The sequence below is a fragment of the Emydura macquarii genome, unplaced genomic scaffold (assembly GCF_026122565.2).
Source record: "Emydura macquarii macquarii isolate MOO-44397 ecotype Brisbane River unplaced genomic scaffold, CSIRO-AGI_Emac_v2 contig_3451, whole genome shotgun sequence".
NCBI classification, from domain to species: Eukaryota; Metazoa; Chordata; order Testudines; family Chelidae; genus Emydura; species Emydura macquarii.
Window position 1 is genome coordinate 389,442 of NW_027133588.1, and position 26,010 is coordinate 415,451.

General features: G+C 45.5%; 2 protein-coding genes across 6 annotated transcripts in view; one reads left to right on the forward strand and one right to left on the reverse strand.

Moving 5' to 3' along the window:
- The first annotated feature begins 1,752 nt into the window (after nt 1-1,752).
- Nucleotides 1,753-20,901, forward strand: CLK3 (CDC like kinase 3). Of its 4 annotated transcripts, none has more exons than XM_067534827.1 (13): nt 1,753-1,876; nt 4,741-4,889; nt 9,494-9,707; nt 11,920-12,013; nt 12,277-12,343; nt 14,139-14,255; nt 14,816-14,982; nt 15,585-15,679; nt 16,074-16,203; nt 16,841-16,923; nt 17,270-17,349; nt 18,161-18,251; nt 20,124-20,901. In XM_067534827.1, exons 2-13 carry the CDS (start codon nt 4,741-4,743, stop codon nt 20,307-20,309), a joined length of 1,473 nt encoding a protein of 490 aa, XP_067390928.1. In that variant the 5' UTR covers nt 1,753-1,876; the 3' UTR covers nt 20,310-20,901. The 4 variants fall into 4 exon arrangements, with proteins under 4 accessions (XP_067390928.1, XP_067390929.1, XP_067390930.1 ...); XM_067534828.1 differs by having other exon boundaries at nt 1,758-1,866; XM_067534829.1 differs by lacking the exon at nt 1,753-1,876 and adding an exon at nt 2,431-2,475.
- Nucleotides 20,902-21,919: 1,018 nt separating this feature from the next.
- The window catches only part of EDC3 (enhancer of mRNA decapping 3), a 42,173-nt gene continuing 38,082 nt past the window's right edge, over nt 21,920-26,010 (reverse strand). For both annotated transcript variants that reach the window (XM_067534681.1, XM_067534680.1), the window contains exon 7: nt 21,920-25,466. In XM_067534681.1, the coding sequence (XP_067390782.1) occupies nt 25,132-25,466 (335 nt within the window). In that variant the 3' untranslated portion in view covers nt 21,920-25,131. The remainder of the gene's footprint in view (nt 25,467-26,010) is intronic.

Below are 26,010 nucleotides of genomic sequence, written 5' to 3' on the forward strand. Positions count from 1 at the left end.
GATCCTCAATCAGGACCCATATAAAATAAACCCTTCTGAAAGAGATCATCTTCGACCCAAGGGATCACCAACAACAATAGAAGGAAAACTCCTCTTTCAATACCGAGTAATAACCCAACCTAGGGGCCAGGAAGAAACAACTCCGACTCAAATGTAGTTATTTCTCTATAAAGCGACCTTGTCAGGTCACAAATTATCCCAAATGTAGTTCTTTGTAAACACAAGATTTTATGGAACAAAAGGTCAATAGCAACATTTCCATGCTCTTATCACTTCCCTTGGGAAAAAGCTAACAATCATTCTCCAACACTGTTTGTGGCCCCAACATTGCCACAATGGGCTACAACCTAGAACATTCTTCCATTCATTTCAATTTATAGAAAATAAGCTCCTGTCTCAAGCTTTAGATACTGTAATATGCAGGTTGTATTATATTCTTTACTGACCCCACCCACCAATCAGGGGAGTTCAGGAGTCACAATTGCTGAGGTGGGGGATCTTGGTAAGAGCAGAGGTAGAGGAATATAGCAGTTGTCAAGATACCCAGCAGCCTGCAGATGCATGGAATCCTGGGGTCCCACCATTCTTGCCTGTGTATGTGCATGCCTGTGTGGGTGGGACTCTGACCCTCTTGACAGGACAAGGTGAGGGAATCCTACATATTGAATCCCTTGGGAGGAGGAGATCTAAGTGAAAAATTAGCAAGGGTACTCAAAGGCAAGTGTAACCCCAGGAATTTTTTTTCTTTGGTTTTTTTCAATCGGCTAGATGGGGGTTCACCGTGTCCCATTAATATAGGTGATATTCTCTGCATGGAATTTTAAACCACCCTACGGCATTTAAGTGAGAATTCTATCCCTGACATGCAATTCCAGAGGGTCTCCTAAAAATTCTATGGAGAGATGATCGTTTCCTAATCAGGTCCAGCTCCTGCAAGCTGCTCCCTGCAGCTGAGACCCTTAAGAGCTGAAGTGCTTCCCCCTAAGAGGTGCTGCTTCCAGAGCCGTGTTATCCCTTAGGCACAATAGGCACAGTGCCTAGGGCCTACGAAACTTTCAGGGCCTACGAAAAAGAATTTTATATATAATTTTTTATTTAAAAAACTATTTATTAATAGCTTAAAATCAAATTAGTGATTTCGGTTGGGGGGGGCTGACGAAGGCAAGTGTGCCTCGGGCCTACGAAGGTCTTAAAACGGCCCTGGTCACTCCACAGCCAGGCAGGGCCTGGGCGCTGCTCTGTAAAGTAATGCCCCAGAAGCTGGGGTGTGTACGCAGGTGCTGGAATTCGGGGTGCTCCTGCACGCCCTGGCTGGAAGTGGGTTGGTTCAATGGCTCTCAGCACCCCTGGGTGTGTCTGCAGGGGAGCGTGGCAGGGGCTGGGCCGCTGCCAAGCAATCCGTGGCCTGGCAAGGGGGAATTAATAATACCATGCATTAATGATTGCTAACCAACAAATGCAACAGACCCCAGGCTCTGCACGCTCTGCGTGGCCCCCTGCAGAGGTCCCTGTGGTACCCACGCCCCTGTCTTCTTCCCCGCCCCGCCCCGCCCCGCCCCACCCCCACGTGCCCGTCCCTGTGGCAAGAAGGGGGCGAGTTTAGTACAGGAGTCCTCCAAGAGCATAGAGAGCGGGTGGCTAGAGCAACCCGGAGCGAAGCTAGGCCCCGGAGGAGCCGCTCTTGCCGGCGTACCGGGTTGTTGTCACTGTCAGCAGGAAGGTGCTGCGCGCGCGCAGCTCGTGTGTCGTGGTTGGAGGCGGTGGCTGCAGGGTCCCCCGCTTTCTCGCCGTGGGTCAGCCGGAAGCGGAAGCAGCGGCGGCGGCGCAGCGGGGCCTGAGCGGACTCGCTGAGCGCAGCTCTCAGGGGTGCGGGGCGGTGAGTGCGGGGCGCCCGGCCGCCACAGCCCCCGGGGGAGCGCGAGCGGGGCCCTAACATCCGGGAACTCGGCGTGGGGGGAGGGGCAGAGACCCGGATGGGGCACGGCACGGGCCGGGCCGGGCCCTGAGGGCCGCGTCCGCTTCCTCAGCGCCAGGTCTGAATGAGCGCCCCCCCCCCCCCCCGGCCTCTGGGGCTACCCCCGGGACGCGCCTCTCTCCTCCCCCTCCCCGCCTCTGGGGCTGCCGCCCAGGGAGGGTCCCGGGACGCAGTGTCCAGGCCGCAGGGCGTGTGACACCAATTCCTCTGCTGGTTCCGCTGGCTCCTGGGAGGTGGGAGGGGTTTGAAATGTCCGGGGCTGTTCCCAGCTGAGCCCTGGGTTGGGGACAGGAGGGCTTGGGTTGTGGCTTGTCCGCTCTGTCCATGTAAACATCTCCATTGCTCTGGTCACCTGAAGGATGCAAACAGATCAAACTCCTGTGTTGCAACTTTCAAGTCCTGACCAAGTGCACCTCCCGGTAGCGGCCTGCACTGAGGAACACTGTTCTTCCTAAAATGCGGCTTAAGGCAGCAGAAGAGATCTAGAAAATCCGTACAAGGTGAGGGAGAAACCAGGAGCGACTGCTTTCTTCCTTACAGGGGCACTATTCGTTAAAAATAAGCTCTTTTTTTAACTTGATTTTTTTTTTAACCAGATTGAGGCCTTTAAAAAATCTGATAGACTTTCCAAATTTATACTGTCTACCTTTTGCATTTTTTTACCAAAAGAAATACTTAGTCCAGTTCTGCACGGTTTGAGTTGTGAATGCTACAGAGTGGATAAAAATCAGTGCTTTTTAATTTAAAAAAAAATTGTTTTTATTTAAATCAGACTATTTAAAACACTTTCTTTTTTAGAATTTACTATGTTAAGGCTTAAATTTATCATCATCTATTAAAATCATGTAAATAAATCCAAAATGATGCATTGATGAGCCCTTCTCACATTTTAATGTATTAAACGGTGCTGCTTTTTAAACTATATACAGAATCAGGAGGAAAATATAAAATTAAGAATCTGAATAAATGTGTGTGAAGCTATATAATTGCTTAAACAAATAGTATCTTCCTGGTTAGCAAAAAGTAGTATCACATTTACACTAAATTTTATATTTGGTTGCATATCAGCTCATTTTCATAGTTATACCAATTTACATGAATGGACTGTTCTTTAGGAAAATAACTAAAAAATACAAATGCAAAACAGGATTAAAATTGATTACTTAAATTGCCTTGATTAAATCAATCTACCTGAAGGGTTTAAATAAAATAAACTGTCACTGGCATTCTTCCTTAAAAAACAAAAAAGAGGAAATGGTTGATCTTGTTTTTTTAAAAACAAATTTTATAATTTACACTTTGGCCCTAAATTGATCTGATGGTATCCTCTTAAGAGGTTTCTAATCTGTTCCAGCTCCCAATGTAACAGTGATAGTTAATTTCATTGTTAACTTTAAAGAGGATCGGTCGGTGTTCTCTGAACTGGCCAAGCTGTGCTCAGCTGCTCTCTGATCCTGGAGCTGGCAGGCACCAAGGCTGATCCAAGCTAGAGTAGTGTTCAGGCTCTACTCTCTTTCATGAAGTGCCGCTAGGAGTCATTGTGCAGATTGTCTGGGCCTCTTTCTGAGGGATGTCAGAGCTGCTATGACTGCTCTATGCTGCTAGAAGCTTTCCTTATGCAAGGGAATCCTCTTGAGGCCATTTAAACCAGGATTTATGGCTGCTTTATGGCACTGGAGCAGGGCAAAGCAGTGAGAGGGCACTGGATAATCAACCTCTAATCTGGACACTGCATTCTTAAATTTCACCTGTCTTTTGAATATGTCTATGTGGCAGATTCCCTAATAGATTCAGTTGAAATCTTTTTTCTGCAAATAAGGACCACCAGCCCATTAGAAACTGAACTAAGAACACGAATCATTTTGCATGTCAGTGAAAAGCTCTTGGAGAGTACTGATTTTTTCAGACCATATTAGCATAAACTGGATTCTAACTATGATCAAGAAATGAAAGGCTCTGTATCTAGTTACAAATATTCTGAGTCATCCAAGTGTCCTTTGTGTCTGATTATTTAGGAGTCATTTATCTTTTTTTTTTAACAGAGCAGTAGTGCTCTTTTGTATTAAAGGGACACTTTGTTTATTTAGTCAGTTTTTAAAAAGTTAAAATAGTGTCAAGTCCTACATGTGCTCCTGACTCTCCCTGCCAATTTCTGTAGTTTTACAATCACATTTCCTGTTTACCAGTGTGTTCTCATCCCTGTTGCTTTTGTGAAAGACCTTCTGAAACAGGGTAAACTAACTGGCTATACAGGGGAAACAGTGAAACAGATTACACAGTTTACTGTAAAGCAAACAAACTGCAAAAAAATACAGGGAAAAGTTTTTCCTAACCCCTTCTAGTTACAGTAATTTTAGGTGTTTGTAACAAAAGAAGGTATAAAACTTTTTAGAAAAAAGTGATTTTTTTTTTATGTTGTTGGTGTCCCTGTACATTTTTTGGGGGGGTTGGTTACATGCACCACTTGCATTCTGAAGCCTTTTTAAAATAACTTACCATTATTAATATTCCTAGTGATGGCTTTTGTAGCACTTTCCTCCAGTTCTTCAGCCATGGTTTCTGATTTCATGCTTTTCACTTAATATGCATTGAGCTCTGTGAGGCGTTTAGAAAGTTGGTAAAATGTGAACAGTTAGTTCTAGGGAATGTTGCAGCTCCTGAACTCTGTGTATAAGTTGGTGGGGACTTGGGTGTATAAAGCTAGAAATGTTTGCCTAGAGAGGACATTACAATTTTTACTTGAAGTGCCTTTCTTGTATCCCTAGATGCATCACTGTAAGAGATATCAATCCCCTGAGCAGGAGACCTACATGAGTCACAAATGGAAGAGGAGGAGATCTCACAGCAGAGAATATGAAGGAAGACTGCGATATCAGCCTCACAGGGATCTTCCAAGGAGATCACGGTCTAGAAGGTGAGAGAGCTGCTTTAATGAGAGTCTGGGATTCTCCTCTAAGCAACTGTTCTGGAATGGGCGGGTATATATAGTTGAGTGACATACTCTCTAATCTACTTGTCTTGGATTCTAATCAGATTTCAGGGATAGAATTGGGTGATTGACAACATGTATTTCCTGATCATGGCTAATAGTGTCAAAATTGTAAATCCTTGATATGGAAGTAAATGGGTTTATTTGCTTCTGGGTCTCCTGTTAAATCTTTGACTCTATATCTGACTAAGACTCCTTTCTAAAATACTGAGATACCTTAAGTATTGATGAAAGAGAACTTTGCCCTGGAACTTTGCCCAGTGTTTTTCAGGACTGAGACCAAGGAGTGAATTAAATCTCTAATGTCATAGAATCATAGAGTTGGAAGGGACCTCAGGTGGTCATCTAGTCCAACCCTCTGCTCAAAGCAGGACTAACCAGGACTAACCTTAGCTAAATAATCCCAGCCAGGGCTTTGTCAAGTCACGTCTTAAAAACCTCCAAAGATGGAGATTCCACTACTTCCCTAGGTAACCCATTCCAGTGCTTCTCACCGCCCACCTAGTGAAAAACTTTTTCCTAATGTCCAACCTAGACCTCCCCCACTGCAACTTAAGACTGTTGCTCCTTGTTCTGTCATCTGCCACCACTGAGAACAGCCGAGCTCCATCCTCCCTGGAACCCCCTTTCAGGTAGTTAAAGGCCGCTATCAAATCCCCCCTCATTCTTCTTTTCTGCAGACTAAACAAGCTTAGTTCTCTCAGCCTCTCCTCATAAGTCTTGTGCTCCAGCCCCCTAATAATTTTTGTTCCCCTCCACTGGACTCTTCAACTTCTCCACATCCTTTTTGAAGTGGGGGACCCAAAACTGGGCACAATACTCCAAATGCGGCCTCACCAATGCCGAATAGAGGGGAATAATAACTTCCCGCGATCTGCTGGCAATGCTCCTACTAATGCAGCCCAATATGCTATTAGCCTTCTTGGCAACCAGGGTACACTGCTGACTCACATCCAGCTTCTTATCCACTGTTACCCCCAGGTCCTTTTCTGCAGAACTGCTGCCTAGCTCATCGGTCCCCAGTCTGTAACTGTGCATGGGATTCTTCCGTCCTAAGTGCAGGACTCTACACTTGTCCTTGTTGAACCTCATCAGATTTATTTTGGCCCAATCCTCCAGTTTGTTTAGGTCCTTCTGTATCCTATCCCTACCTTCCGGGGTATCTACCACTCCCCCTAGCTTAGTGTCATCTGCAAACTTGCTGAGGGTGCAATCTACCCCATCCTCAAGATCATTAATGAAGATGTTGAACAAAACCATCAATGTCAAACCAATTTGTCTTCTGAAATGGCTGCCCAGATTTAATTCTTGCGGTAGAGTGAAAGTGTTAACCTAAAATGTGCTTGATGTCAGGGATTTTAAAAAATAGAGCTGTTTTAGTTCAGCTATTTGTATTGCTTCCTAATTTGCCCCTGCTTCAGTTTAGGTCTTGCTTGAAGCTTCCATTGGAACAAGCCAAAAATAATACATTGGTGCAAATAGACATACCATAGCCACTAAGTATCTGCTACTGGGAAGTGTGGGGATAGGAACTGTAACATTTGCAAGGAGTGCTGTGTGCTGATGTGGTACACTGTGCGCATCTGAAACAGGATAGCTAGACCGCATAGCAGCTTGCACAGGTGCAGTCCGCCTGAATCAGCTGCTGTTTGCTAGTGCAAAGACAATGAAAAGTGTATCCAGCTGACTCTTAAATTCTTCAACCTTTCCATTGTTGGGTTTTTTTAATTTAATTTTATTTTTTTGCTGTGCTGCATTTGTTACCCTTTAATTGAAGTCAGTGGAATGTGAAGGTAAGACCTAACTAACACAGCAAATGTGTTCTGCTGGGTGTATTGAAATGTTCAGCAGCAGTCAAAGGATGAGTTACTCCAGCCTCCATTCTTTCATTTGACAGATTATGTGGAACAATGACCTTCTGGGTGAAAAATGCCTCCAAATCCGGATGAAACCTTCCCTCTTTAGTTTCAGATCATGGTCCCTCTCGTAGGTTTGGCAGATCCTGTTGTGTGTTAGACCCTTTTAGACACTCTTATACTGTACAAGTATCCCTGAATCATCTTGGGTCTTTAAAGAGTTACTGAACTGGATGAGTTGCAAGTTTACTGTTAAGTTTACGTAGGACTTGTTTGGCCTGTGTGGAGCATTGGTGTTGGGATAGGTGTTGCAAGAGAAAACTTAGAGTTTGACTTGTTTAGCCTAACAAAATGAAGGCTATGGGGAGATATGATTGCTTTCTATAAATACATCAGAGGAATAAAGACCAGCGAAGGGAGTTTAAATTAAGGGTCAGTGTTCATACAAAAACAAATGGACTGGCCATCGGTAAGTTTAGGCTTAAATTAGATGGAGGTTTCTAACCATCAGAGGAAGTTCTGGAACATCCTTCCAAGGGGAGCAGTAAAAGCAAAAATCCCAACTTGTTTTAAGACTGAGTTCGATAAATATATAGATGGGATGGTACAAGAAAATTGCCTACAATGGCATGGGGCCCATCCACAACTTTTATTAGTAAGTATCTCCAGTGTCTGGAGATGGGATGTTAGAGGGGGAGGGCTCTGAGTTACTAAAGAGAATTATTTCCCAGGTCTCTGTCTGGTGGGTCTTGCCCATATGCTCAGGGTGTAACTGATTCCCATATTTGGGGTTAGGAAGGAATTTTCCCCCAGGACAGATTGGAACAGACCCTGGGAGGGAGAGGATGGTTTGCCTTCTCTGCAGCATAGAACATGGGTTGCTTGCTGGTTTGAACTAGAGTAAATAGTGGATTCTCTGTAACTTGAAGTCTTAATATCAAGATTTGAGGACTTCAGTAACTCAGCCAGAGGTAATGGGCCTACTACTACAGGAGACGGTGGGTGAGGTTCCGTGGCCTGCAGTGTGCATGAGATGAACATGATGGTCCCTTCTTGCCTTAAAATCAAGGAATCTGAGATCTATATTTCAGTTTCAACCAGGATCAGTACTGACCTGAAGTTGCTGCCATCTACTTGACAGCCTGTGTTAGATGAGTTGGTTTTGGTACAGCATATAATTAATCAAGTGTGCATGTTACAAAAACCACTGTCCTACTTGACAACAATCTGCCCCTTTGTTGGTAGTCTCTGCAAAAAGGGGGGGAAAACGAGGAAAATTGAGTCTCAACATACTGGAACATTTGCACCCAAAATTATGATTCAAGATGTGATTGGTTGCTCTTATCCAAATATCTAATAGTGTCAGGTTGTGGTTAACTGCACATCAAAAATAACATGTATAATGTAAACTTCAGACTGTCTTAAAATATAGGACACACTCACTTTGAATGTGAAAAGGGAATAAACTGACCTTTGTCTTTATAAACTACATAAACATTGACTTCTCATTCAGGATCATACCCCCGTGTGGCGATACGGAGAATCTATATGTACAACTTACGAATTCTGGTTGACATGAAATTGTTATATCATGGAATGCCTTTGTGTGGATATGGAAGCAAAGATTTGCTGGCAGGACTATAGCATGTCTTTCCTAGACCTAATAAATGGAGTTGTTAACCTTTCTGACTGGGCTCTAACCTGATAATGGGTGTGCTAAGGAAGTTGCCTGCACAGGAAAAATAGTTTGACCAGATTTCTCTTCAGGGGGCTGGTGAAGTGGAAGGTTCAAAATCATCACCAGCAGAACCAAGAAACCTGGTTTTGGTAGGGGACATATAAAGTCAGGACTCAGACACAAGGGCCGGAAAGGGGAAAATATGGGCTTGCTTTTGTAGTGGGGGTGAGGAGGAGACAGTAGGCATTTAGATTATGGCATCTTCTTTGCCAGGAGAAGTATCAGACATGAGGTCTGCATCTGGAGTATGTTCCTGGAGCCTGGGACAGTGCCTAAACTCTGCCCAGCCCCAGCAATGTGGGATTCACCATTTGGATCACAGCAGTCTAGTGATTGTTTAGCAGAAGAAGCTCGACCAGATTTGTGGAACCCTTTTAAAAATGGAAGCACTTGTTGCTGTGGTTGAGGATTCAGTTTATAAATACTTGTGGAAGAGAAGTCTGTAGCTATAAGGTGAAAGGTCTAGCATCTTTTGGCACTTAATATAAAATCTGCTTATGTTACTAAATTGGCCTAAAGTTGACTCTAAACGTCTGTTTAAAAAAACAAAGCAAAAAATCTTCCCTGCTGCATAGGGGATGTGAAGGGTTATGAGGAAAATACTCACATGCTATGGTGATGAGGCCCATACGAGTACATAGATAGGATCTAGTGCTTACCAGTTCTAAATTTGTTTGTTGACCCTTCTTTCCCATAAAGGAGAGACTATCACACAGTTTCTGACATCCTTTCTGTTTGACCCATTTGAAATACTTGGCCAAAAGTCTTGTGATATGGTGCGAATTCCCAAATCAGGATTGCCCTTCAGAACTAGAACTGCTACTGTTGTTCCTTGCTACCCTGCAGAGGGCACAAGAGCATGCAGCAGTGCTCTGGTTTTGTGCAGTGTGCTCTGCCTTTCCAGGTTTGTAAGAGGGTTCTTATTTGTAATGCAGCCAAGAGAGGATGCCTTACCAAAGGAGGTATAGAGACAGACGGGACAGCGATAACTACAGGTTTGAAGACCGAAGCCCTTCGTTTGGAGAGGATTATTACTCTACCCGCTCACACCACTGCCGGAGATCACGGGACAGAGAGCACCATCGAACAAGGAAGCACCAGCATCACTGCCGGAAACGCAGGACCAGGTCTTGTAGCAGTGCCTCCTCGGTGAGTAGCATCCAGAATGAGTTCAGGATTGTTCAGGTTTTAACTTTTTACCCTCTGTAGCTCTGAATACACTGGGTGAGTACCTCTGATCCCTCTTCTGTTTTGTTCTTGATTATGTTCCACTTCTGTCTTTTTAAACTGGAAGCATTAATAGCTGTTAATTTTGACAGACCATTCCTAGTACCTGGAAATAAAGCCTGGCTTCCTAAGGCAAGGTGTGGGCAGGGGGAGTGTGGTGAAAACAGATGGAATACTTGTCAGCACAGTTGCAAGGGGAACTTTTGGATGAAGGTCTGCACCGCTGCGACATTCACCATGATTATGCTCCCTCTTTTATTCACTTGAAGGTTCCACTTCTGCTGCATATTGAAGCTTCTGCCTGAGTTGATACTGACATTGTGACAGCATAAAATACTCCTGTGCAGACATGTTTATTTAATTGTGCCAGAATCTTGTACCCCTTAGGACGAGTCAGCTGCGTCAAACCCATTTTTCAGAATTGTTAGCACTTTGGTTATCAGCTCTTCCCCACACCACTTAAGAAAACCTCCTGCCTGAGAGGGCAGGGCGTGCCCTGTTTGACCATTGTCACTAGTTTCCTTGGACAGAAGTTTTGTTTGAGAATGTCAAACTGTTCTCTCTCTGACTGGAATGAACTACAACCTCTCTCTCCTAGTAACGTGATGATTAACAATCAACTTATGGCAAAGGGGGGAGGGTTATCCCAGGACAATGGAGGGATTTGGAAGTGTTGTGAGGTACTCATCCAAATGTCTTAACTTCACTGCTTCTGTCATACCCTAATAAGGACCCGTTACCATTCACAGTTCTCAAGTTTGTTGCTTTTATATAGTTTAAACAAAGTGATTGATTTCTAACCCCTGTGGTTATACTGGATACTTGCATGGTTTGGAACGCTTAATGGCCCGTCACTTTCCTCCTTTTTTTCCAGCTGATTTTTGTTTGAGTTTTAATGCCAAGGTTAAATGATTGAAATGCTCCAGTAACAACTGTGCGTGGTGGTAGTGTGTAGGTTTCGGTTGTCGTGATCTCTACTCTGTGTTGTGAAGTCTCATGGCTATCTCGGGTACTCTCTGAAACTTTTTCTCAATTTCAGACAATCTCTTAAACTTTGTAGTTCATTCTTCTTGACTTGTTGAGGGAAGGAACATGGCAGAGCACCTCTTAGGAAGTTCAGACATGGAACTTTAGAGCCCTGTTACCATATCTCTCGCTATATAGAATGTAAATAAAAAATTTTTTTTGAGCGACTAGAAAAGTTCAGTGACTGGACAGAACAGTTGTTGGCTTTGGTGGGGTGTTTCTGCTGATGGGAAGGACCCTCGAGGAACATTCGGCTGGTTTTCCAGTAGAAGCTAGTAGCGGTGGGCTTGACTGTGAGCTCTCATTGTTAGCAGACAGGAGCTATGAGTCATAAAGCTCTCCAGGACTTTACTATCCTACTCCTATAATTCTTCCAAGCTTTAAATCTGTTTAGAACAGGAAGGACAACACTGGCCCTATAAGGGTACAGTCAGACTTGCAGATGCAGGATCAATTCTGTTGTTGGTTCCATTAGGATGGGAAGGGCTGAATAGTATCAGGACAAGGGGGAACAAGTCCCTGAGATTGCTGGAGATGTTTGTTAATAAACACACAAAGGAAAGCGAGACAGACTACACAAAGGGGGAACTGCTACTCTGGCTTCTACTGGACAGCCTGACCACCCTGACTTGTGTACTCTACCCATCGGCACGCTTGCCACTGGAGAAAGTGACGTGATCGGTCTTCTTGCGGTGCTGGCAGCATCCTCTATTGACATAGAGGAAGCTGCCCTTCTGTGGCAAACCCTGGGGGGAATGCGTGTACGAACCCAGTGACTGGAGCATCCACCTGCTGCTCCCTTCCAGAGAAGAGGGTGGCACTTCCCGCTAAGAGGCAGCTGCATCAGACACTAGCTAATAAGACAGTTCTTTACATACCTGTAGCTGTTTTTTACTTTTCTGTTTTGAAGTCAGTTTGTGTCTTGACGTGTCCCTTGCAATATCCCTATCGTTATATATGCTGTGTGCCTTATGAAATGCTGGGATCTGGAAAATCCAACCACCGACGCATCGTCGTCTCCACCTTTGAATGACACCTCAATCTGCCAATCGGAACTGCCCGCTGTGTGCGATTGGTCGGATGGCGTTTCGGGGGGCGGTGTGTGCAGAGAAGCCAACAGAGCAGTAAACGCAGCAGGAGCGTGGAAGATGACAAGGAAGGTCACCTGGTGTGCAGAATCGGCGATTGGCTCCAAGAGCGATGTACAGCCACCTTTCGTAAAACTTTACCTCTCTACTTTCTATCCCCATGTTAGACAAGATCTCTCTTATTGTACTGGAGGGGTCTCTAGGGTTTATTGCTTATAAATGGGTGACCAGTAATTGCCTGAAGCAGACAATAGACACTTCTGTTTTAAAGAGTGTAGCAGTGAGATACCATTTTGAGATTTGAATGCTGTGAAATTGCAGGACCTCACACTCTTCAGGTTCTCAAAGCTCACATCAGCTCTTGTTTTCTCTTCTAGATGAGATTGTCGGCAGCCTAGGTGAAGGCACTTTTGGCAAAGTTGTGGAGTGTGTGGACCATGCCAGGTATGCTATCCTTGGTCTCCAAGTGACTTACATATCATGTACCAATCAGTTCAGACATCAGCAAGGTGGGGTGGATTTCTCCTGTCCTCTTCAAATGGTCTTTGCTTTTCTCTCAGATGGTGATACTCAATCCCCAGTTTTCCAGACTCAGCATCTGGCTCTGAGCCTGTGGGTCTATTTAGTCTAGGCGCCACTGTGCTCTTCCTGTCCCTTCAAAAAAGAGTCACTAGCAAAATGGGAAGGGAAAGAAGAGATATGCTTGAGTGACCTTACTGATTACAACATGAGGACATCGTATTCTGTGGCTTTCGGCAGTTCTTCAGCGTTATTTTGCCTCACTTGGGATTGCACTCAACATCTTTTTTTGCTAATAGACAAGAATGGGCAGATCATCAAATTTCCCACAAGCTGTTATTTTGCTGACCTTGCTTTCCACTCCATTATATGCCCATCCCAGGTTTGCCAAAGTGATATCATCCTCTTCCTGTCAGTATTTCTGCTATTAATATGACTGCCCTGTGTTTACTTAGAAGCCTTTCTGAACTTCCTGTTCTGTAGGGCTTGGTTTGATTAATGGAAACCAATGGAAACAAAATGGTTTTTATACCAGCTGGGGAAACTTGTTACAGCCCAGTTACCACTGCAGAATTACAACCACTTCATGTACACTTTCTGATGACCATTTAGTGTAATGGAATGCTTGATTTGCTCCTTCCCCCAAAGTATGAACTTTGGTGTATATATATCTCTAATGGGGCAGAGTTAAGACTGTATGTTGTTTATATGGGACTATGGCTTATTGCAAAACATGCAGCCTTAACGCTCATTTTTCTGGGTTTCTAATTTGTGTTGAACTCTCATTTTCTTGAAGGGTGGTACACACTCAAAGCACTATGTGCCTGTGACCTGTTCAGCACCTTAATTTTTTGGTGGGTAGGGGAGAAATGTTGTTTTTGTTGTTGGTTGTGTAGTGTTGTCTTGACCCAGCACTCCATTGTGCTAGGTGCTGTAAATACACACAACAAAAAAAGACAGTCCTGCCCCAAGGAGCTTAGTCATAAATGGGGCAGAAGAGAACACAGGACTTTGAGAGGATAGCGTTCTTCCCCTTCCCTAGGTCTGCAGGAGTGGAGTCCCTCTCTTGTGCACTGCTTAAGTAGTTTGATGGTGCGCAGCAGATAGTCCCCTTGGAGGCCAGTGAGGTGGATGAGGAAAGCAAAGGGGTGTGGCCAGCAGTACATTAGGGGATCATTTCCACCTCTCCCATCCTATGGCTCCTAACATCCATAGGAAGGGCTCCCTACTCGTTTAGTACTTGCAGAGTAAGACGTCACTTGGATAAGTTCATTAGCCTCCAGCAAGCCTTGGGAAGGTGACTGGGGACCATTCCCACAAAGTGGTTTTAGTTGCCTTTGCTGGTGGAAGAATATGCAAATGAAGTGATGGTGCTGGATTCTCCTGGATCCTTGCTTTTTCCAAGCTGCATTTCCCAGTTTCATGGTGCAGTCAATTGCAGGGCATAACTTACTAATACAGTGATGGGTGGCTGTGGCTTGCTTCCACTGCATGACCCTGAGAACCGATTTCGGGAGGGGATAAAAAATGGCCAGCATCTCCTACCTTACTCCAGGATTTATTATAGAGACAGTTTCTCATCGCTGCCCTAAAAAGGAATTGGGTAAGAAACTGGGAATTGTTTTTTATTTGTCTAGGTACCTATACTGACAATTACTTGTTGACGTGGTCTGGGCCACTCCACCTCTGACCCATTCCTATGTTATCTTTCCCTCTGCAGAGGTAAATCCCAGGTGGCGCTGAAAATTATTAGAAATGTGGGAAAGTACCGAGAAGCAGCCAGACTGGAAATTAATGTCCTAAAGAAAATTAAAGAGAGAGACAAGGACAACAAATAGTAAGTTTGATCTCTTGCATAGAAGTTGCTGCTGCCGCTGCTTAGTGCTGTCAGCATATTGTCTCTGAGAGGAGGGTGGTCTGTGCAGGGTAGTGTGGGGGGAGAACCTGAAATAAAAGCATGGAAACTTAATACCAGTCTTCTCTCTACCTAGAAAAATGGTGTCTTCTTCTCCCTCACCCACATCTGGGAATGGGAATATAGAAGGGCTTGTTTTGTATGAATTGTAATTGTTGTTCTTAGGTACCTTAATATGTAATTATCAACCATTTAAACATCTGGGAACTGGAGCTAAACACAGTTCTTTATAGTTAAATATTTGCCCTTTCCCCCCTTAAGTGTAAGAATTTTGCTGCTTACATTAGGATATCTATGGCCTTGGCGTCTCTGGATGATTGAGCAAGTGAATCTCAGGTTGCTTAGTGAGAAGCATGGCTGTGCTGTGTCTGCAAACTGAGTGTGTGTGCGCCAGTCACTTGGAGAGAGGGAGGGATGGGAATACTGCTTTCTTGGAAGATTGTTGTGCGGCCAATAACATTCTTGTCATCTGTTCTGTCCAGTTTGTGTGTCCTGATGTCCGATTGGTTCAACTTCCATGGCCACATGTGCATCGCCTTTGAGCTTCTGGGCAAGAACACTTTTGAATTCCTGAAGGAGAATAACTTTCAGCCATATCCCCTCCCCCAGATCCGGCACATGGCATACCAGCTGTGCCATGCCTTGAGATGTAAGTTACCCAGATTCCTTTGCCACGGTTGTCTGCAGCAATGAGGTGAGTTCTACTCGCCAGCTAGTGTTTTCCTTTAGAAATGTCAGTTTATTTTACATGCATGTAAATAGTGTCTGAACATTTTGGCTAGTCTCACTTTTCACAGCCTGAAGAGTTTAAAATCAGGTGAGCGATTCTGGTGTTTTTGGAGAACAGAGAGGGAGATGGGCTTGAGGATGTGACTTCTAGATTCACCTCAGATCCCTCCTGAAAGAAGGGGGAAACAAAGCCTTGTAAGCTGGACACAGAAGAGACTTACTGCCAGTATGTGGCGGATACGATGGGATGACTGAAATGTATATTTAACAGTTGCAATGTGGTGATGTAGTGAGCAAAATGGCTTCAAATAAGAGAATTCTGTGTAGCTGAATGAAGCTTTTTGATACACAATTGACATGGGCCATGGTGCAGCACACTGCACTCTGGTTCAAAGTAACGTCCCTTGGGGAAAGGGAGTATGTGTTTGCAGGGGGCTGAGTTACATAGTGACACAGCTGTATGGAAGGTTCAGTGCTTGATTCTTAAGCTTTTCTCTCTTCTCTCCCCATCCCTTTCTGCAGTTTTACATGACAACCAGCTGACTCACACTGACCTCAAACCTGAAAACATCCTCTTTGTGAATTCCGATTTCGACACCTTGTACAATGAGACCAAGGTAGGTTCTATCTCTGAGCAAGAGGGTGAAAAGATTGAACAGCTTGCCTCTCTTTCTGCAAGAAAAAGATTTTCCTTTTTCCCATTCCACGGTTGAGCATGAGGGCCATTAGCTCCAAAGGCTAGAACACAGGAGACAAAGTCAGGAGACCTGCACTGTATTCCTGACCTTTCCAATATGTAAAATGAAGAGTACTTGGCTACCTGGTTAAGCTTTGAGATAGCTGATGAAAGGCGCTATACAAGTGCAAAATTTCTGTACTTCATGGCCCTTTTTACTGCTAATGACGACATGGGCATGGAACTCCTGTTGGGACAGAGGGGTCTTATTGGAGCCCATCCCTGTTCTGAAACCACCTCTCCAAGGCTACTGAGAGCTCTTTCTTGTGTTGCAGAGCTGTGAGGAGAAATCGATTAGGAACACAAGCATCCGTGTGGCAGACTTTGGAAGTGCCACTTTTGACCATGAGCATCACACTACTATTGTTGCTACACGGCATTACCGCCCACCGGAGGTGATTCTGGGTGAGTGGAGTTAGGCTCTTCTGTCTTTACTGCTGGATTTCTGAGGCATGGGGAACAGAATATTGGGCCACAGAGTACGTTAGGGTAAGAGCTGGGCTTTGCAAGAGAGAACTGTCTCCAGAATCTTTGATTCTGGAATGGAGTAAGGACAGACTACGCTGGGCATATTTAGACGAAGTTCAACTTGCTGCTGTGCTGGGTGTCTTGGGAGCGAAGGCCTGGGTGCTGCTGCAGATAAGCATTGGGACTGCTGAGGTAGCACATGGTCTGCATCACCTCCAAAGCTTGCAACCGCAACAACACTTTTGTATATGCAAAATATGGTCTGTAAATAGGTGCCCAGGACTTTGGGGGAGTGCAGAGGGCAGAGATCTGAGATGCTCGCGTGAGGTACCACAGTTGAGTTAATCAGAGAATAACCACTTTGGCGCACAGGCTGAAAAGGGGACATCTCTGTTCTGGGACTGACTCCCAGAGGACTAAGCAGTCCTCTCGCCACAGAAATCCACTGGGAGTGTAGCTGAGTTTTAGGTCTCTCCAGTTTAAGAAGGAAACTAGAAGCCACTCGCAAGGAGTTTGTTCAAGCTCCACATTAGTCACTGAAAGCTCAAAGCCATGTTTTTCCTCTTCATTGCAGAGCTGGGCTGGGCACAGCCGTGTGATGTCTGGAGTATTGGCTGCATTCTCTTTGAGTATTACCGTGGCTTCACACTCTTTCAGGTACACTTTCAAGACCTTTATGCCCTTTCCTGACTGGTGTAAGCTTTATCCTTCCCTTTTAAACTGGGAAGCCAGATCACCAATGGTATTCATGCTTCTAATTTCCATCAAACTCTGTGGAAGTGAGGAGCATAAATACCTTTGTGGATTTGGGCCTACATTTTTCTGGGCACTAAAAATAACCAAATACCTAAGTTCTCTTGCTTGTTGAAGTGGAGATAATGAAATCCGTGAGGAGACTGTCCTAGTAGTCCACACTTGGAAGGGTGGGTGTAGAGCTTGTCCTGTCTTTGCTGTGACTAAATTTCAAGGCTAAGGAAATAACCCAGTTGCTCTTTCTCCACAGACTCATGAGAATCGTGAGCACCTTGTAATGATGGAAAAAATCCTTGGGCCAATCCCATCTCATATGGTCCACAAAACCCGGTGAGAACCAGCTTCTGAACTCTGAGCAGCTGACTGGGCTGTTGCATTGTTCTGGTGATGGTAGAGTAGGCAGGATATTATCTCTTATGCAGAGGGGCCAGACATCGGAATCCTAACACTAGAGTTGTAGCTCTGGGTGGAGATCATAGGGGCAAGAAAAGACTTGAACTTGAAATAAAAGTGGGCCGGGCAGCCCACAACTTATGGAACCCTGTTGTTTTATACTACTACGACAGCCTTGCCTAGGATTTCGTCCATACTTTTGCTGAGACAGGACCACTGTTCCTGGCTGAGAAGGCAGTGAACTTTCATGTAAGAGGATCAAAATCTGAAACTTAATTTTCAGGCAGCAGGGTCCAGTGGCTAAGGCAGTAGAGTGTGGGAGGCTGGTGACTTGAATTCTGTTCTCTGATCTGCCATTGACCCTAATGTGTCCTTGGGCAAGTCACTTCCCTTCTCTGAAATGGGAATGATATTTCGCTATCTTTGTAAAGTGCTTAGAAATCCATGGAGAAAAAGTGCTATAGACGAGATTTATATTAAAACCCCAAGTATTAGCTGCTAGACGTCATCTAGTTTGGCTTTAACATGGCTCATCTTTTAAAGACCACCTTGATTGCTGGTTGGGCTGGTGGAATAACTTTTTGGAAGTGCTTTGGAAAAGGGGTATAGCGTCTGGCTGGCTTATGTGAAATGTAGTAGTCTTAGTACTGATGCCTTGTCTAGCAGGGAGGCTATGCTTACCCATAGGTGTGCTCCCCCAGATTCCTTTTGCAGATAGGACTCTTGAATAGTTTCTTTTATTGTACAGGAAACAGAAATACTTCCACAAGGGGGGCCTGGTATGGGATGAGAACACATCAGATGGAAGATACGTCCAAGAGAACTGCAAACCATTGCGGGTATGAGACTGCTCTGATTTCTATAGAGAGCTGAGGTAGCTGTGCAGTGCATGCTGGGATTGCTAGCCTCCATTCAAAAACTGTCACCTGGCACGTTCTGGGAGTGACGAAAGCTGGTGACATTGGATGGAAATGGGGGTGCTGCTGTCATGACATGGGAGATTGTTAGATTGCTGGCTTGGCTCCATACATTCAGGGGGCACCTCAGCACAAAAACAAAACCTTGCTGAGACTAGAGTGACTGGGTCTGTCCCAATAGAGCGATTGGAAGTTGTTTTAGCTTTTACAGAGCCTAACAGCCAGTGTTTTATAATCACTTGTGACCTGTTCCCAAACGAACTGGAGTCACCGTTAGTAAAGACTTCACTTTGTGTCAGTGCAGCACGGTAAGAATCAGCAATGAGGGGTGGAATTGTTAGGCTATCTAGCGCTGCCTCCAGCCAGCAGGACTGCGCCCTGCCATGTGTGTTATGTATGGGCAGCTCGCTAGAATTCCTTGGAGGTAGCATAGTCCAGAAGATGGGGTGAGGATTAGGAGGCCTGATCTCCACCAGGGCCGAGCACTTTGGCTTCAGTGTGAGCTGTGGATGCTCTGCACTTCTGAGAATCAGGCCCTGGGTTCTGTACTGGATCTGTTACTGGTTTGCTGTGACCTGGGGTAAGTCTTGTGCCTCCATTTCCCCATCTGGGAAATAGGGATAGTGATGGTGAAAATTGCTATAGAAAGACGTGCTTGTTACTATTACTCCATTATTCTTAAAGGAAGCTGAGGCCATGTTTGTCTAATGTCTGGCTAGTTTGATCCTTTCTGACGCGGGACAGGGAACCCCTCTCCTAGGGCTGCTGCTCACTGAAAGGACTTGGGGAGAACCACCACCTTACAGTGAATCTGATCTCCCAAATGGTTCAGGCAGGGAAGGCTGAGGGGATTCTTGCAGGGCTGAACCTGGCCATGAGAGCCTTTGCTTTTATCTGTTGGAAGGTTGGGATTCAAGCCCTGTTCATCTTGTCCCCCCCATCACAGGAGCCCTGTATTAGAGAGGAAGATTGAGCCCATAGTCAGGGACCTAGCATCAGACTCGAGACCTGGATTCAATTCCCTGCTTAACTACCAACTTCCCGTGTGACTTGGGGCAAGTCACCTAGCCTCACTGTGCCCGTTCCATCTGGCCAGTGGGGGTGATAACTCTGCCCTACCTCCCAGCGGTGTGTGATAAATACAGTTCAGACTGAGATGCTCAGATACTGTGGTGATGGGAGCCATCATATGTACCTTAAATAGAGCCTCCACTCCCAAGGGATTGCCCTCTACAAGAGGAAAGTAGTATGTAGGTGGGAGTGGGCATCCTGTGATGTCTCACTCAGTGGAGCTCATCACACTTGCTTGGTGCTGTACTAGATAAAAATGTATGTAATAGACAAGGTTGTGGGAGAGGTGGAGCTTCAAGGTGAGCCTCATCAGGCCAGATGTGCCTGCAGTTGGGCAGATGAAGACAAATGAGTCTGTTTCTTTTCCTTCCCCCTGAAAACAGCATGGAACTGTTGCTTGGGGAGAAGTGACACTTCCTCAGAATTCTCTTGGAGCCACTGCTGTTAGCCAGTGGAGGGAGACTGGCCACTGTTGCAGGGTTCTACCATCCCTACCTCTGTCTGCTTGCTGAGGAAGAAAAGGGATGAAACTTTTGTTGAACCCCCAAAATCTCTTGTAACTTCCCTTGACTTTCTCAGGAGTAAGGAGATGAGGGTTTAGCACCCTGCCATAACTGTAGCCGTGTTGCCAACTCTGCGTGCGCGCATAGAGGGTCTTGTCTAGTTTTCCCCAGATGGTTGCCTGCATTTTTCCTAAGCTGAATCTGTACTATTCTGTTTCAGAGCTATCTACTGTATGATTCATCAGAGCATGTGCAGCTGTTTGACTTGATGAGACGGATGTTAGAGTTTGATCCTTCCAAGAGGATCACGTTCTCTGAAGCTCTGCTGCATCCATTCTTTAGTGGCCTGTCTCCAGAGGAAAGGATGCTATGTAGTCGAGTCTCGAACCGTGACCTGAGCAGATGACAAATGGGTGGGTGGTGATGCCTGCTGGATTTGAACATACTCCTAGATCAGTCTGACCTCTGCTGTAGAGGCTCCAAGCAGCCTTCCTGTAGCACAGAGTTCAGCGGTACTGGTGCAATGTGACATGGACCCTGGGCATGGGAGGGGAGGAGAAAGCTACATGGAAAGCACAGATGTCTCGTATTTATATGTATGTTGTAAAGTTAAAATAAAGTGTTTCTTATTGTTTGATAATTTACTTGTATGATTGTGTCCAGCTATTTTTTTGCTCCCACCCTGCCAGATTTCTGTTAAATAAAGAGTGGGTTTATATTTCTCCACAAAATTGCATCATTATGAATGTGAGATATTACTGCTTGGTGGGCTCTAGCTAATCCTTCCTTTGTTTCCATGCAGCGAACAAGCATGAACTGGACTAACCTTGCATTGTCTTCTCCAGCAGCTAGTGTGTAGCAGGTTGTAGGAGAGAGGTACTGAACTGACTGTTAATCCTCAACTCTGGCTGTGGTATGAGAGGGGACGATGGGGATTACTTTTTTGTGGGTTGCTAGTCCCCTTCAATAACTTCTAGGGGAATATAAACACCTTTTCAAAAACAAATTGTGGCTGCTTGTGTGTTGCTCTTGGCTGGAGTTTAAAGCACCTCAGTGTTTTACTTAGTGACAGAAGAAATGTAACTGGTAGAAGGCAGGTTGGGCTTGGCTTAATGTGCCACTAGAGGCAATTGTGCAGGAGGGGCACACCTTTCCAATGCACATCAGTCACTTCACACACAGAGTTGCACTTTATTTCAAGACTGGTATTACCCCAGTTGCTGCATGAATTGTAGAGTCATTACAAACATGGTTGTTTCATGACTGAAGCCTTGACTCGATTATACAGAGATGCACTGCACTTTCATTATACTGTTAGCTAGGGCTTTTTCCACTGCTGTTGAAAAGACAGTGCAGGTTCTCTTAGGGCAAGCTGTAGGGGAATAATGCAGAACTTAAACCTAATTTGTTTACTACTGAGCAGTGAAAGTTGCATTTCTAGAAAAGCTAAATCCATTCCAGTGCTTCTTATAGGAGTTGACTTCCTCTGACCCAGGAAAGCAGCTGCCTATGTATTTATTACACACACAGTCCTTGCACACTGGTGGAAACATTCACATCTTGACAAACACTAAAAGTTAATATCCCTTAAAGCCTGCATCTTAATGAAGAGCTCTGACAAATGGAGGGCTGAGGCTTTATCCCTTCCTGCTGTTATGTCTATTGCATCCAGCAGCTGTGCGAAGATAAAAAGGGCAAGAATCTCAGACTTGATCACAGGGATGTGCCAAAAAAGGCATCTGGTCTTAGACAAGGCCAGGGATTTTATTCCTCTGGCACGAATACAAGTCTGCTTGTCAGAAGAAAAGCAAGCACCCTTACTCCTGTTCTATTTAGAAGAGAGAACATATTAACACACTTGTCCCAAAATCTCCTTAGTTGTGCTTGAGACAGATTTTAGATTGGCTTATCAGTACCTCTACATTTACTTAGAATTCTTTCTCTTGTCCAGAAGCATCCACTGGCTGTTGCAGGAGTAACACTGACCCCTCCAATTCTTTATTTAAAAAAGAACCAAGCAATTCCTGCAACCCCTTCTATTATAGCTGGTAAAGCCTCAACCACGGAAGGACATTTTAAAGAAAAAATTGAAAGCGCTTTTTACCCCCTTCCAAATTGACACCCTGCTCAAATAAAGGACTACTGAATAACCATCCATCAAGCTAAAGCTTGTAAAATAGTATAGGAAAGGAAACAACCAGCAGGCTATTTTCTTAGTCAGCTCTGCTTTTGTAAAGGATGGTGAAAACAAGGCAATTAGTGTGTGACAGGTACAGTACTAGATTAGGAGTAATTCATTTTTCACCTTGTTTAGTCAGTCAATTGCTACATCCTCTGCACCTTAAACTAAAGCTGGCTGTAGCAGCTCTGACCTCCAGGAGAAAAACCTTGGTTTGTGTTTAGTTTAAACAGACAACACTTCACCCTGCTGTCACTAACACACTGCTGGCTAGCGAAGTACCACCCCTTCTCATTAAATGCAATGGCAGTAAGCTGCAGCTAATGTTTTATCTGCTCTAAGTCTTGCAGGGAAACACAGACGGGCTCCAGCCGGAAACCTCCTCATGCATGGTTGTGAAGGGAGTTTACAAGGCCATTCAGCAGAAAGCAGTGGACACCGGTTACTAGTCTAACCCTCAGCACTGAGAAGCTTGCTACCCCCCAGGCCCTTTATTTGCATGAGGTAGATGCGTTCTGTGCAGTTTGGCCTGGGAAGTCTTGTAGTGAGCCCTGATGTAGCAGCATCCTGTCTCACTACCACGTGTGCTATGGAATAATTAAGAGCGGGGCTGTTCTCCAGTGCTCCTACCCACCATTCCCACACCCCGTGCTACGCAATACCTGCTTGCCACCTCCTCAAGCGTACATGCAGTACTGCTCGACAGATGAGGTTGGAGAGTATTTTCCCATTCTTCAGTAACTTACATTGTTTACCTGAGCAATCTTATTTCCTTTGACATAAGAAGTCTCTTCCCAGCCCCCCTCTTCTACTTGCTAGGGCACTCGCTCTTTGTTCCTTACAGCTCTGCTAGGCTGAGTAGTGACAGGAGTTTTTTTACATACAAGTGCCTGACTTGTAATTAGTAACCTCACGTCACCCAGCTGGCTGACTAGTTTGCTATTAAATGGAGTGCTCTGCAGGCAGTTTCTTCACAGGTTCAGTTACTGAATAGCCAAGCAGTAGCTATGTGTGTTTCACACAGAACAGCTGCTCTACACTTTAGCAACAGGAGCCCTGGGCAAGGCACCAACAGAAGCTTTGAAGCCAGTCAATAGCAGCACAGACCAAGCAGGCAGGCTGACTCCCATCCTGAAAGCAGAACTTTAAGCACAGTCTCTGCTCATGGCAAAATTCAAACGGCAGTAGAGGAACCTAGGTCTGTTTTGCTAGACTAGGACTCAAGGCGTCGTCCTCACCTGTCTGCCTCTCACTCTATAGGAAATTTGGAAAGCTCAGAAACTCTCAAGCACAGCACTGTTCTGTCCAGGTTTAATATTTCTCATCACTAGGCAGAGAGTCGGGCACCTTCCCAGACAATAAAAGGTCCGGCATGATAAATTTACAGAGCCAGCCAAAGGTTCATCAAATCACTTCTCACTCTAGGCATTGCCCCCAGACATCGTCTAGGTAGTGCAATGAATACAACCGCTTTCCTTGTAGCGTATTGGGAGGGGGAGGGGAGGATCTGCAGCACAAAACCAGCTAGCAAAGTAAAACGGGTGAGAGTCCCTACAGTAACTCAGGTCAGAATTTTCTGACCTTCCCCTCAAGGGTGATGCAGCTGGAAAGACCAAAGCTTTCTGCAAGCCACATGATACAACAGTGGTTCCTACCAGTGGTGCTGCCTGGGGCAGAAAGGACCAGATTTCAGTGCATGCAGGAGCCACACTGCAAATGCTTCCGAAGGCAGCATAACAAATCCGCTTGCCAAGCACAATAGCATTCGCTGTAGCACTACCAACATCTCCTATGCCCACAATGCCATATGGCCAGTAGTGCTGCACTACGCTGACAAGCAGGCCTGGTGGAAGATTCCTCCACTCTTAGCCTTCCATAACATCCCCCAACGCAGTGTGCGCGCACGCTCCTGTCTCTCAGGCTCTCTTTGCATATTAAGACTAACAGCATTTGACTCATCTTTTACAGGCTGCATAACGGAGAGAGGCCAGGCCCTGTGATTTCCACTGAGATCCATGTGGATCAGTGCATTAGAACAAAGCACACAGGCTTTTGGGAGGGAGGATCCTCCCACCCCATGGCTGTTGTTCCCAAAGGGAACGAAACATTGTCATGCTTCACAAGACACACATTCAGGTGCAGGATGTGATGCTGGTAGCACTACTGGCAAAGGGGCTTTACAATCTGTCCACACACTACCTGTGCTTAACACAAGGTATTAAAGAAAAGAGTAACTGCCTGTTCCAGCTGCATCGTCTCCAAATCACAACGGTTATGCATATCACTGTTATGCATATCACTGGAGAAACGAAAATCCACCCTAGGAAAACGCCTTTCCAAAAGCACTGTCTGGTGGAAGGACAACGTGGTAAGCACCTCACTCCCCTATGCTTTCCAGAGCCGGGCAGCATTCATTCAGCAAGCAGTCAGGAAACAAAAGCTTTACACCCAGTTTCTAAATAGGAAGCCTCCTCCACTAAGGCCTGGCAGCTCCAGGAAGAAGAGACTTACCTGCATTTGCTCTCATGAACATAAAAGAAAATAAAGATCAAAACCAAAAGAGTAAAACTGCAACAAAGGCATTGCTGTATGATCACGGAGGGGGACTGCTCCAGAAAGGGGGCCCCTGCTGAGCAAAACTTTCCCCCCAGAAGTAGTAAAAAAAAAAAACTGAGAACATCATCTTGTAAACCTCCCAACTGTCTGACAGTCACTTGCATCTGTAAACAAACCCTCCCACCCACGGTAGCCACCCTTCGGCTGAGGACCAGTTGCTGGGCAGCAGATGCTGCCTTTCCCAGTGTTAGGTACCAGCTTCTTCCACGTTCTTTCATACAATGGCACAAGAGAGCAAGAAAGCATCTTGCAGTAATATTTGCTCCCTTCATTTTTATGTTTTTAATACGCATGTTTCTTCTGGAAGAACCAAACCCCGGAACTTCACATCCTTAAGGCGTCAAGAGTTTACTAGTCAGGATCCATTATACAAGCTTGTGCGGTAGGACTCTGTCCCATCTCCCCCTCCAGGGCTGTTGCGCTGCAGTCAGCTCTATGTTGAGTGCAATGGGATGACAAATTTGCAGCCAAAGGGTGAGTGGTAGTTTATTCCCACTTCCTGAAAGACTTTTTGCGGGATGCCGATGTCGCACAGATATACTCGTCCCGCCCTCTCACCCAGGGGCAGGGGTAGCCCCAACGCCAGGGACCACTTGGCATCAATGCCCTGCTCCATTTCACTCATAGGAGGGTCTACGCTGAGGACGGGGGCTCGGTTCTGGTTGGCCCAGTCCACAGCTGCCTTATACCAAGGCTGATCTCGCAGGAAGGCATTTTCATGACAATCCAAGCAGTTTATCACCAGGTCAACAGGGGTATCTGGGAGATCTGAAAGAAACATATGTTTTAATGCGCATCCAGTACCAGCACAGACAAGAACCTCCCCTGCACAGAAACTGCCTACACTCAAAGAACCATCCTCCCACATCTCTCCCTGCATCTCCAGCAGAGTTTTTCCAACCTCACTACAGAGCAAGAAGCCTAGAAGTGGTATATTTTAGCGCTCCAAAGCGGCCAAGTAATGATCGACTTTGCCAATTAGATATAGATTCTCCCACAGCCGTCTGCCAATGGAACTCAAGGGGGCTTGAGTTGCCGGTTTGCAATTTCTGCTCATCATGCTGAAGTGTGGTACTTTTGGGATGTGGGACATGGTTGGGACTGATCAGTTTTGAACCCAGGCCTCCAAAGGCCATCACTTCAATGAACCAACTGGCCCCCTCAAGAAACCACCTGCCAGAACAGCTCTCTCAGTGAGCGTCAGGTGGTACCTGCCATGTAACATTGGGTTTGAACTCGGAGTGTCTCATTGAGAAAAGCCTGGCCTTGAGAAGGGGTGTGCCATTATTCCTCTCCTCTGCCCACTAGGGAC

What these genes read in the sequence shown, in the direction of transcription:
- CLK3 (XM_067534827.1), top strand. Translation starts at nt 4,741, where the DNA reads ATGCATCACTGTAAGAGATATCAATCCCCTGAGCAGGAGACCTACATG. An exon ending in GCTGTGCCATGCCTTGAGAT is followed by an intron (nt 14,983 to 15,584) that starts GTAAGTTACCCA and finishes CCCTTTCTGCAG; the next exon opens with TTTTACATGACAACCAGCTG. An exon ending in CATATGGTCCACAAAACCCG is followed by an intron (nt 17,350 to 18,160) that starts GTGAGAACCAGC and finishes TTTATTGTACAG; the next exon opens with GAAACAGAAATACTTCCACA.